Genomic DNA, 13,556 nt, shown 5'->3' with positions numbered 1-13,556 from the left:
TGTGCCAAGAACTAAGTATTTCTTATTTATTAACTAATTTAATCTTTCTTCAAACTCTATAAGAGAGGCATTAAGTTTCTACCACCACATTTTACAGAAGAGGGAGCTGAAACACAGAGAGAACTTGCCCACATTCACATGGTTAATAAGGGATTATTATAATTCATATGGTTTCATAATAAATTTATAAGTTAAATTATGAAATTATGAATTCATAAATTCGTGTGTTAAAGCCCTAACCCTCAGTACATCAGAATGTGATCTTATTTGGAAATAGGTTCATTGCAGTTGTAATTAGTTAAATTAAGATGAGGTCATGCTGGAGTAGGATGGGCCCATAATCCAATATGACCAGTGTCTTTATAAAGAGGGGAAATTTGGACACAGACATGCACCCAAGGAGAAGGGCATGTGAAGATGAAGGCAGCTATTTGATGATACTTCTACACTCCAAGGAGCACCAAAGATTGCCACCTAACCATCAGAAGCTAGAGGAGAGGCACAGAACAGATTCTCCCTCACAGCCTTCAGAAGGAACCAACCCTGCTCACACCTTGATCTGGGACTTACAGCCTCCAGAACTGTGAGAATAAATTTCCAGCGTTTAAGTCACTCAGTTTGTGGTATTTTGTTAATGGCAGCCCTAGCAAACTAACACAGGCATGGAGTCAGGATCACACTCAGGCAGGAAGCCTCCAAGATGGGCATGCTTATCACCTCACTCTGCAGCTCCAAATATAGAGCTAATCAAAATAAAACACTCCCTGCTCCTTCCTCCCCAAATAAACAGCACAGGAGGTACCAGCTTGGAAATCTATGCAGACAAATAAAACATTGACTGCTCTTTTCCAGTATCTGTACTATGTGCCCTGGAACCCCCTCTTTCCTAATTGAGGGGGCTGATTGAGTGGATGATCTGGCCAGACATTTTTCATAGACCTGCAGACTAAATTCACTAACCCACCTGCCTGACTCTAAGCATGTGCCCCTACTAGGGCTTCAAAATCCCCGTATTTAATAGATTTTTGAAAGTAGCATCATCATTCTGAGATTAGTAATATCCAGATTTGTGCTGTTTCCTTTGGGTTAAAATTAAAAGGATGTGTCCTAAGGGTGACAGTAGAGACAGTGACCCTCCCCAGTAGTCATATGAAGTTAGTACAGACAGAAAAAGGAAATGGCTCTCCAGGCGGCTGGGCGACCTGGCCCTGGGCTATGGAAAGGAGAGCATGTTCTGGAACCTTGAGCAAGCACTGGCACCCGGGGCCACAGGCTCTGAAGTAAGGGCAGCCTTTGGGTGGAGGGAGAGCTGCAACCAAGTCGGAGCCACGTGACTGCGGCCTGGGCGCGCATCCCTGCCGCCAGGGCGCGGGGTGTGGGAGGTCAGGGTCTGGATCCTGTGTGGACCCACGTGCCGGCAGACTGGAGACCACTATCCGTCGGGGTCAGGGAAAGGCTCTGAGGATTTTGAGCTTCATTTGTGCATTTTTTTTTTCCATTGCACCAAGAGAACACCAAGTCTTTATTACACGAATTCCTATGAAACAGCTCCAAGAAAAAACCCACACGTAGGAGAAAAAACAAAAACAAAAAAACAAAGCCACATACACGGACGGGGTGGGGGTGGGGCGACTGGTGCTCCCCCTCTTCTGTGCCCGGGCCACTGGGGGGCGGGGAGGATCGGAGGGCGGCCGCACTTCCGCATTCGCTCGGGGTGCTGAGCCGGGCCAGGGTCCCCTTCCAGCACCGTGGGGAGCCCGCCACGCCCTCATTATCTCTGGGTGACTTAGGGCCACCAAGCCTGGTCCCAATGCCCCAACGCTGTGCGGCTGGGCTAGCTCGTCATGGGAGCACCTCTCGGCCAGCGGGCTGAACTTGGGTGCGACCGCCATCTGCGGTGTTCGAAGCTTTGCCCCAGCAAACCGGGAAGGCCGGCCCTGGGTCGGGGCTTACTGGGTGGGCGTCTGGCTACGATCTCCCACAAGGCACGCGGGAGGCGGCGGCGGCGCGTTCCTTCTCGCGGAGGGTGGGGAAGTCGAAGTCAGCCTGGGCGCGGGGTCGGATCGCCCAGGAGGCCTTCTGCGCGCGGGTTGCTGGCACTACTGGGAGAGACGGGGAGGGAGGGAGAGGGGGAGGGAGAGAAGGAGGAAGGGCGGGGCGACCGCCTTTCTGAATCGCCTGCAAGCCCCGACGCGAGCTGGGCCTGTGCTGCGCCGAGATGTCCGGAGGATCAGCCAGGAGCCTGGGGAAGGGTGAGGCCTGCCCGCCGCGATCCGCGGCGACCCTCAGACGCGTGTCGGGGCCAGGGCCTGGGGGCCGGGCTGCTCCGGAGCGGAGCCACGCAGGAGGTCTTCCACCCGCAGGAAACTGGCCCGGCCCGGCGGGGCGGCGGGAGGCTGGGAGTCCCCGCTGCTGTCGGGTCTGTAACCGCCTCCGCTTCTCCCCGAAGGAAGCGCGCCCCCAGGGCCGGTCCCCGAGGGCCTGATTCGCGTCTACAGCATGAGGTTCTGCCCGTTCGCCAAGAGGACGCTCCTGGTCCTGAAGGCCAAGGGAATTGGGTGAGGATCAAGGCGCGGGCCGCTCCCAGAGCCAGCCAGGAACCAACAGCTGCCGGAAGAGCAGGCGGAAATCTTCGATAGGGTCCCCGCAGCTTCCTTTACTACAAAATACACTACATCAGCCTTTTCTGGGGGGGAGGGGGGAACATAGAAAGTTATGAACCCTATCCTCGGGGGGCGGGGGGAATGCCACAGACACCACCAGTCTAGGACACCCCATTTAGATTAACCATTTCATGGATCAGAAAAGCTGAGGCTCCAGTAAAGTTAGTGGCATGCAGAGATCACTCGAATGGTAATCACAGGCAGCTCTTTTAGCTCTGGCAGACCCCTGATTTCTGCTGTACTTCCTTCTCTTTCACCCCACTTCTTTCATGTCCTGTTTATATTGTTTGCTGTTATTCTGAGGCTATAGTCCCTTCCTGAATAGTCGGTAATTTACCCCCTTGAAGAGTCCAGACCTTGACCCTCCGCTGGACAGAGTGCTGAGTTAACTGTACTGTGAATATTCCTATAGATTGGGTTGTTGGTTGCATGAAATAAAGTGTTTATGCCTAAACATTCAGACTTTTGGGAAGCCTCACTGAAACTATTAAGGTGATTGACATATGGGTTATCCACAGGAAATATGCAAGTCATTGGCTTTTCCCTGAGCTGAATAGCCATTGAACCGCCTCCCTTCCAATGACCTTTGGAATCTGTTGAACAGACATTAGATACCTGTAGTGTGGAAGTTTAAAACAAGGCCCCCATTACAAAGTAATTTTCCATGTATGTGCTTAGAATTTATAAACTAATTTTAGTCTTCTTGGGGGAGAATTAAGCAGGCAATTCTTTTCCCTGAAAAAAAAAAAGTAAGATACAGTCTAAAGAAAAAAAACTAATTATCTTTGGATTAGTCATCACTTCAGTAAGATCTGCATCTTATTTTGGATGAAACAGATTGTGAACACATAGCAAAATATTCAACAATTAGTTAACATTTATCAAAACATTATTTTATCCAGCTCTTGTTATGTTTACTGTATTAGTCAGGATTCTTTTATTGCATTTAAGAGATATCCAATTCAGTTGGATTGAAAGAAGACACATCTTGTGGTCATACAATTGAAAAGTCCAGGAGCAAGACACAGCTGGATCTGGGGCCACAAAGTCCTGGGTTAGTGCCCTTCTGGAACTCTGGGTTGAAAACAACCATATCTTACTGGGACAGTTTTCCAAAGGAAAATTGCAGTGATCTTATCATAAAAGTGTGTGTATGGAAGGTGAAGGGTGTAATAGCTGCCAGGCAGTGTGAACAACAGAGGTCTGCTATGTTTATGGATCAGTTTTAAGTTTGAGTCCCAGAAGGCTGTGATTAGAGAGGTACTAGATTTTACCACATGATGGAATTTACTAAAGCATGGTTTTCTCTAAGAGGTGCATCTTCCAACTTGTTGCAGCAGATATGTTGCCTTGTTGGCTCACCATGCCAGGTTAGCAAAATGCATGTGTGTTCTGAGAACTTTCTTTATTACAAAAGCCCAGGATTTACCTTTTCTTTTCATACTATAAAATTTCAGAAATGTTGATAATTCCTTAGCAGGGAACATCATTTTTCTTGCAGTGGCTTGTATCTGAAGTGTCCAGTAATCTGACAGCACACGAATCTTTTCATACATACACACAGATGCCAGTGTTCAATCTGGCTATTCCTTTGTTTCCATGGGGGGAGGGATTGCATATTTAAATCCTCAAGATAATGCTGTTATAGCTAGCTACTGAGGTGGATGACGAAATAGGAAACAAAAGGTGTTGGGTATATTATTTTTGAGTAGCTAATCTGTTCTATTGAACACTCATCCAGCTTTGACAATGATATGGACCTGGCTTTAACAATTATATGAAACTTTCTTTTCTCTTATTTCCCCTAAAATCTCTTAGGCAAGATACAAGTTAGTTCTAAAAACAATCTTAATATAGCCTGGACTTCACCTGTTTTTCACACTTAGTGTGATTTACCCATGTAACATTTTAAAAAAGTATCAGTGCATGGAGATTTAATCTGAAAGTTTATTTTGTGGATGGATTTTTTGGATTCCCTAATATTCTTGAAAAAAATGAGGAACTTTCTATTAAAATTAGCAAAAGGAATTGAATTTTATCATGTTGATTCTCATACAGTGGAGTGGCGGGGTGTGGAGAAACTCAGTTAGTTGGCTCATATATTTTTACAATTAAGATTACCTCTTAGTCCCAAATGGAGTATCGAATTGACAATCTTGAAGCATTTCCACTTATTTATTCAACAAATGTGTACTGAGTACCTATCTGAAAATGTTTATATTTCTTCATAGCATTTAAATCTAGTTATAGCTTTGCTCATTTACATGTTGGTTTATGAATACAACCAAGACACACAAGATCCCTGCTTTCATGGAGCTTACATTCTAGGGAGGTGACATAACAAACGTAATTAAGTAAGCAAAGTAATTTCAGTCACATATCATCAGTACAATGAAGAAAGTAATTCAAGAAATATAAAAAAAGCCAGTGTGGCCAGATCATAATGACCAAAGGAGAAGTCATAGGAAGCAGATGTGACAGGTAAGCAGGGGCCAGATCAAGGGGTTTAGAGTTTATCCTCATTGCAACAAGGAGCAATCGAGGGGTTGTAAGTAAGCAGGAGGGTGGCCTCATCCAATTTACTTCTGTGTGTGGAGAATGGACCGTAGGGAGGTCACAGTGGAAGCAGAGGGGCTGGTGGGACTGTTGTAGAGGTCCAGGTGGCAGATGACATCTTAGATGAGGTGGCAGTGTTAAAGCTGAGAAGTGGATGAAGCCAGAATGTGATCTGAAGGTCTAGCTGACAGGTCTTGCTGATCCATTTGATTTGAGGAAGAGCTGGCAGGGGGAAGGAATCAAGGCCAAGCTGACTCCGAAATTTCGGGTCTGACCAGCTAAGTGGATGATACCGATGAGGCTTTATTCAGGAGTACAAGAAAAATGTTACTCTCTTCATTGTCCCCTATGTGTTTTTCAGGCATGAAGTCATTAACATCAACCTAAAAAATAAGCCTGAGTGGTTCTTCAAGAAGAATCCCTTCGGCCTGGTGCCAGTTCTGGAAAACAGTCAGGGTCAAGTGATCTACGAATCTGCCATCACTTGTGAGTACCTGGATGAAGCATATCCAGGAAAGAAGCTGTTGCCAGATGACCCCTATGAGAAAGCTTGCCAAAAGATGGTCTTTGAGTTGTTTTCTAAGGTGTGTGTTCAAGAAATTTCAGCTCCTATATAACACCTTTGTTTTTTAAGCTAAATCATTGCTGTCACTGATGGTTCAGTGATTTGGGTGGGGAAGACAAACAGGATTATGCTCTTGTCCGCTTGGACATGTCCTGTGAGCCCTTTCATGGTCCGGATCCTGTTTACTTCCCAAAGTTACGCCTCTCCACTCTTCTCCTAACACTTTATATTCCTGTCATGCTGAATGTTTTTATTTTTCCCAAACTTGCCACCTTCTTCTCAACTCTTGCTGGAAGACTCTTCCCCCTTCTCACTTTGCCTGGTTGTCTCCAAGTCCTCTTTCCTGTACAGTCTGCACTCCTGTATGTGCAACACGTGAGGATGCTGAGGGCCCACTATACTATGCCATTTTATAAAGAACTTGTGCATCAGTGGATTTTGGTATCTGCTGGGGGCCCTGGAACCAATCCTTCAAGGAACCAAGGGACAACTGCCTTTGCTCAGATACCTTTGTCTTCCAGAAGCTTGTCCGGGCTGGGTTAGTGCCCAGCTCTGTGTGCCCACGTGTGCTAACTTTCCCCTGTGGGGACTGCCGCCTTCTTGCCTGTGTCTTGTACCAGGGCTGTGAGCTCCTTGAGGGTGAGGGCCGTGTTTCCATCACTGTTGGCCCACTGCCTAGGCTTGCGACCAGCCCTTCCTAGTTATGTGACGGTGAGCTAGTTGCTTATTACTTTACCTCTGTGCCTCAGCTCATGTGTAAACTGAGTATAGTAATTGATCCCATCCCATTGATAAAAATCAGTTAATATAAAACACCTAGAGTCCAACAGATGGTGGATACTCAATGTTAGCTCTTGTTGTTCTAGCCACATTGTCTAGTTGTGAGCATCTTCTGTGTGTTGGCAATAGCTCCTTGTGGACTGAGTAAATGGCATTCCTATAGGTGAACTGCCTGTGTCTTAATTAGCATCAATGTTAAATCAAACATTTAGGTGAGTTCAAACAATTAGTATTAACAAAGAAATGACCAACAGTAGACAATGTGAATAGCATGGTCAGGTTATATCTCTATAATTCTGTTACTTTTGTCAGGATATATCTCAGCATAATAAGAAACATCTTGTCTCTAGGGAAAGAAATGGTTAGAGAAATATCCAGAAGGTGAAACTTGTAGGGAGAACATTTTCTTAAAGGAGATATTGCAAAGGGAAGTCAATGGGGAAGGAAGAGGGAGTTGTCTGGCTTAGCAGAACGAGAGTGAAAGAATACTAGAGATGGTTGCCATCAAAGATGATGGACAGGGGATATGGCATTTACAAGAAAGATGTTGGAGAATTTTTAAAAATAGTAACGAGATTCATTGTACTGTCCAGAAAGAAAATGAGCTAACAGCTGGAGATGCCCACCATTACTTCCCTCCTCATACTCAGGGAAGAGGTGGCCTTAAGTACTATTATGACACCACCCTCCTGGCCCCAGTTCAGCAAACCAGAAATGCCCCCACCTGCACCCACAGCCAAATCACCTTCTCCTGGGAACCTGGAAATGAGACACAGAGACTAAGACAATAAATGTGTTGAGGTTTTAGAGGTGTATGTATATATCATTGGAGACGACAAATCAGTCACACAAAAAAAGAATTTTTAAGGAATCAGAAATTAAGAGCATTGCAAAGGGATCTGACATTTGGAAGATAACAAGGAGCAGACATTTAAGGAGAAGCAGAGATGAAAGACCAGGCAGGCCCAGATGGAAACGTGGAAGGAAGGGCTGCCTGCACACCTTCAGTTCCAATGACGGCAAGCTGTACCCTGGGGTGGATGGGCTTTCAGGACGTTGTCCTGTATTTTTACAAGTGCCTGTTTACTTCCACTGGACGAGTGGACTTTTGTCTCTTGCAGTGAGACAATACCAAAGACCGAGCATTAAAACACAGACACCTCCACCACAAGCATGAAAGCATCTGACAGGACACCTGTCAAGTCTTCAGGTCATCAACCACTTTGAACTGTCTTCTCATGCCCTCCCCAAGACAGAAATCAGAAAAATCCCCTTCCCAGCTCCCTTTGCAGCTGGGGCCAAGGCCTGGACCTAGGCTCTTCCTCTCAGACACACACATGGTAGAGTTCAATTCAGAAATGAGACATGTGGGGAAACGGGCTTGGTGTGGGGTGCTGGTTCTACTGGGGAGGGTGGCTGGTGGCAGAGCTCCTGGCTTTCAGGAGCTGGGGTGGTTGCCAGGTTGAATTCCAGAGTGGCATTGGTTACCTCAGAGTCCAACTTCTGGCAGCAGCACAGACTGTAGCATCTAGTGCTCGGTTCACTGGTGGCAGTGGGTGCTTCCCATCAGGTCAGTTCTCAGCATGATTTTGAAATGTTCCAGACCTGTTTGTTCAGCCTCTCAACAATTCTATGAGCCACTCAGTGTCCTTTTAGGACATTTTTGACCCAAGCTCACCAATCGGCTTCTCTTATTTGCAGCTTATAAAATCCTGACCAGTACAGCATCTAAGCCACAAAACTGTTTTTAAGATCAGTACCCGACCTCTGTGAGCAAAGGAATTGGTGTACTTTTGAAGTTTCTAGAACATCCTGACACTGGGACTATGAGGGTTCTATGGTGCTTTTATATGAGGGGGCTGGTATAGTTAGCCTCACACTGATAAACTAAGAAATTACTCTCTGTCTAGGTACCACCTTTGTTATTAAGCTTTCTTAGAAGGCAAAATAAGGAAGACTGCTCTGGCGTGAAAGAAGAATTGCATAAAGAATTCAGCAAGCTAGAGGAGGTAATTAATCCCTTCTCCTTGATTTTTATTGAAGTGATACATTGTATCTGCTCTCACCTTCTACTCTTTTCTTCATACTCCCATTTCCAAAATCACTTTAATTAGCAATAATACCAAATAGGAAATTTTAGTTTACAACAGATAGCAGCTGTAAGCTGTTGTGTTTAAGATACAAACCAAAACACCTAAAAATGGTTTGTCATGGGCTTGCTTTTAAAACATTTTATCGCACTGACATGAAAATATCATGGAAAAATTTCACCCACATTTCCAGTTTTTCACCTGTTGTCATTTTTCCATGCTTGTTTTCAGTCCTTGAACATATATATTTGTTTATATATATAAATTTATTTATTTATTTATTTTTGGCTGAGTTGGGTCTTTGCTGCTGTGCGCGGGCTTTCTCTAGTTGCGGCGAGCGGTGGCTACTCTTCATTGCGGTGTGCGGGCTTCTCATTGCGGTGGTTTCTCTTGTTGCGGAGCACGGGCTTTAGGCAAGCGGGCTCAGTAGTTGTGGCTCGCAGGCTCTAGAGCGCAGGCTCAGTAGTTGTGGTGCACAGACTTAGTTGCTCCGCGGCATGTGGGATCTTCCCGGACCAGGGCTTGAACCCATGTCCCCTGCATTGGCAGGCGGATTCTTAACCACTGCACCACCAGGGAAGCCCAGTCCTTGAACATATATTAAAAAGTTAACATAACTATAATCAGAGTATAAGTCATTGTGTTCTTTTTCCCACTTAGTATTATATAATAAACTTATAGAAACTTATATAAAAAGAAATAAAATTATTTGTATAAAAACTTGAATAAAATTATATAAAAATGTTTATTATATAATAAACATTTCCCACAAGAGTTTGCCATTAGTCAGACAGACGTTTGGGGAAGCCCAGATGTGTTTTTACCTGCTTTGCGGGAGAGCTGCCATTTGGACCTGTATATGGAATCATCATCCTCCATTCACACTCAACCTTAGGTTTTTACTGAGAGAAGATACAGTCCTGTCTCGTATGGGAATGCATCCTAACCTTTTATCATTAAGTATGAACTTTGCTGGAGATATTTTCAGAAACCTTTTTTTTTTTCATTAAGAAAGTTCTATTACTAGTTTTCTAATTTAAAAAAAAGTCATGAATGAGTGTTGGATTTTTAGTGTTTTGTTTGCATCTATTACATCTACTGAAATGTTCATTGAACTTTTTCCCTTTAATCTGGTGAATATATATGGTGGCACTGACAGATTTTTCTGGTGTTGAACCATGCCAGTATTACTGTGTAAAACCTACTTGTTTTCAGTGGATTTTCATATATACTTTAGAATTAGTTGATATTTAAATGATTTTTGCATATTTGTTCGTAAAGGAGATTATTTTGTTCTTATCATATCTTTATTTGGTTTTTATATCAAGGCTACTGTAACCTCATAAAATGCGTTGGCTTACTTTCTCTGGATTTCTAAGGTCTGAAACCATTTGATAGGGTTTGGCTATTTCTTTAAAACATTTGAGTCCGGTGTCTTTTATGGGGGTGGAGTTTAATAGTATAGTTCAGTTTCCTTAATGTTAATTGATTTTCAGGATTTTTATATTCTTTCTTGAATCAGGTTTTTTTTGTTTGTTTTTTATTTTTGGCCACACCACATGCCATGGGGGATCTTAAGTTCCCTGAGCAGGGATCGAACCCATGCCTCCTGCACTGGAAGGCAGAGTCTTAACCACTGGACCGCCAGGGAATCAGTTTTCACATATAGGGACATGAAGATAATCATGTTTCCTGATTTCAAATAATCTCTATGTACAACTACAGTTGACTCTTGAACAAGGTGGAGGTTGAAGGTATCAGACCCTGGAGCAGTATAACATCCACATACTACCTGCTAAATTTGGGGTTAGTTGGGGGACATATAATTTTCTTCCCATCTGAGTTCACAGAACTCCAGGTTAAGGACTCACACTTTACAGTGAGTGGTACCATTTCCATGTTTCAGGCTGCTGAGAGGGCATTTCCTTCTGAGTGAAACTATCATGCTTATTTTATTTATGCATAATATTACCAGGCACTACAGTTTAAGGACAGCCCCAAACAATAGTGATTCATTGTACAATTCTGAGTGCCTAATAATTGCAAGGCACTCTGCTGGACAGCATGGGAGGTAGAAGGTGAGATGCGGCCCATACTGCTCAGATGATTAGTTTGGTGGTAGACCAAAGGCAAATACTCAGGTAGATATAAATGATCTATCTTCAATGCAGAATGTTGTAAGGGCCCTGAGAAAAACTATGGATGTTTTATAAAATGGTTTGGTGTTGATTAGCCAGATGATAGTCTCAGTTCTTCTGTTTGCAAAACCATAATACCAATTCACCTTCTTAAATTTCAGAATCATAGTATTTGTGTTTGGTTTTCAAAGAATTTTATTTGGCATCTGTTTAACAGTTAATCTAGTTATTTCCAATATATTTTAAGTAAATTTTTTTTAAATTAATTAATTTATTTTTGGCTGTGTTGGGTCTTCGTTTCTGTGTGAGGGCTTTCTCCAGTTGCGGAGAGCGGGGGCCACTCTTCATCGCGGTGCGCGGGCCTCTCACTATCGCGGCCTCTCTTGTGGCTGAGCACAGGCTCCAGACGCGCAGGCTCAGTAGTTGTGGCTCACAGGCCTAGTTGCTCCGCGGCATGTGGGATCTTCCCAGACCAGGGCTCGAACCCGTGTCCCCTGCATTGGCAGGCAGACTCTCAACCACTGCGCCACCAGGGAAGCCCAAGTAAATTTTTTATTGAAGTATTATAAGCAGAGATTTATCCAAAGCATAAGAGTACAGCTTGCTGAATTTTTACAAAGTGAACACAGCCATGATACTAGCATCCATATCTAGAAACAGAATATTAGTTTTGGATGGTTTTTGTACTTTATACAAATGGAATCATATAATATGCACTCTTTGGGGTCAGGCTTCTTTCATACAATATTAAGTTTCTGAGGTTCATCTATATTGTGTGTAGTTCATTCCTATTCTTTGTATAGTGTTCCAATGTATGACTACTGTACAATTTATCCATTTTAGTCCTGACAGACAGTAAACATTTCCACTTTGGAGATGTAACAAATAGTGCTGCAGTGAACATTCTTATACCTATATTTTGGTGAACATATGTTCACATTTCCAAGGAATATAATTACTGGGTTATACCGTATGCATGAACTCATGCATGAAGCTTCAGTAGATACTGTTAAAACATGGTTGTACCAAATTATTGATACATTCCTATCAGCAGTAGATCCACACCCTTACTAAGTTTGTCTTGTTCATTTTAGCCATTCTGATGGATGGGAAGTGGTATGACATTTTGGTTCTAATTTGCATTTCCCTGATGACTAATGTAGTTGAGCACCTTTTCAAATGGTTATTGGCCATTTAGACCTCCTCTTTTGTGAAGTCCAAGTCTTGCCCAGTTTTATGATGGGTTTCCTGTTTTTTTTCTTTTTGATTCCCAGGAGTTCTTTCTATATTCTGAATACCAGTCCTTTGTTGGATATATCTATTACAAAGATCATGTACTCTGTAGCTTGTTTTATTTTTCTCCATTTTCCAGTTTATTTTATTGACCGTTTTGCTTCATCCCAAACCAAGAGATTCTAAAGCTTAAACTAATCAGACAAAAAGCCAACTTGAATATGTCAGGGTAAAACCTGCTGCTCTCACTTGCTTAACTTAACTCTTGCCTTCATCATTTCTTTTGATGAATCTTACCAGATGCACAAATAAGAAGTAATCTTATGCTGTTTAATGTTCAGGTTCTGACTAATAAGAAGACAACCTTCTTTGGTGGCAGCTCTCTTTCTATGATTGATTACCTCATCTGGCCCTGGTTTGAATGGCTGATAGCCCTGGAGTTAAATGAGTAAGATATTTGAATATTTTGTATTTAATTTAGGATAATGATAACTGAAATAGTATATACTAACCTTTTTTTATGAACAAAAATTAACATATCTCATTCAACTGGCATGAATGGGAGCAAGCAGACAGGAGGAGACTGGGACTTTCCAGGGCATGTCCTATACCTACACTCACCATTTTTCATCCTTGGGGCCGGTAGGGGTGGGGAGTTCTGTGACATGTAGTAAAATGTTTTCAAAATAATTTACTCCTTCCCTCCTGGTTAAAAATCCATAAGGATTTGCATTTTCATAAGGATTTCAGGAAGGATTGTATGACCAATGCTACCTCCCATTTACCATCAAGAGTCCCACACTATTTTCCAAACTCTGTGTTTCGAAGTTTGGCAGCGACCTTGGCTTACTGCCACTTCTTAGAGCTTAGAGCTATTCAGGGTTACTTTTAGTCACAATCTGACCATAGAATAACAAACATATAATATTCTTGGTTGTCTTTCATGTTCTCATTTTAAAAAACTATCAGCCTCCGTTTGGACAAGTTCTCATGCTAACTGAGCAAGTCACTTCACTCTAGTCTTAGATTCCTCTTCACAAAACAAGGACCTCTACAATATCTTCCAAATCTCATATTCAATGATTACATGCATCTTAAATAAGTATTTTTAAAGAACTATTTTAAAAAGTTAGAGGAAAACAATATGAAACTGCAGAGTGGTAATAATGATATATAGGAGAATTTGCAATACCTTCGTACTTAGCCTTCCTCACACCTTCATTCTTTCCATCTCCCACAGATGTGTAGACCACACTCCAAATCTTAAGCTCTGGATGGAAGCCATGATGAAAGATCCTGCAGTATCATCCCTCTTCATTGATCCAAAGGCCTTTCGAGGTTTCTTAGATCTCTACTTGCAGAACAACCTCGAGGCCTGTGACTATGGGCTCTGAAGGGGACAGGAGTCAACAATGAAAATATATCTGATATTTTCCTTCACTAATATGAATAATAACATGCTTTTATTTTACCAAGTGCTCTCATGTCTCACTGGATCACCTTCTCTGATTTGACACTATGGCCTTACTGT

General features: G+C 42.9%; 1 protein-coding gene across 1 annotated transcript; it reads left to right on the top strand.

Annotated features, from left to right (window-relative positions):
• The first annotated feature begins 2,139 nt into the window (after nucleotides 1-2,139).
• GSTO1 (glutathione S-transferase omega 1) lies at nucleotides 2,140-13,496 on the top strand. Its single transcript, XM_059900582.1, has 6 exons — nucleotides 2,140-2,252; nucleotides 2,450-2,558; nucleotides 5,581-5,803; nucleotides 8,475-8,573; nucleotides 12,367-12,473; nucleotides 13,266-13,496. Exons 1-6 carry the CDS (start codon nucleotides 2,219-2,221, stop codon nucleotides 13,417-13,419), a joined length of 726 nt encoding a protein of 241 aa, XP_059756565.1. The 5' UTR covers nucleotides 2,140-2,218; the 3' UTR covers nucleotides 13,420-13,496.
• Nucleotides 13,497-13,556: the final 60 nt, after the last annotated feature.

This window comes from Balaenoptera ricei, chromosome 16, assembly GCF_028023285.1.
Source record: "Balaenoptera ricei isolate mBalRic1 chromosome 16, mBalRic1.hap2, whole genome shotgun sequence".
Taxonomy (NCBI): domain Eukaryota; kingdom Metazoa; phylum Chordata; class Mammalia; order Artiodactyla; family Balaenopteridae; genus Balaenoptera; species Balaenoptera ricei.
Note: the sequence above shows the minus strand (reverse complement) of the source record. Positions and strands in the feature narration are given on the sequence as shown.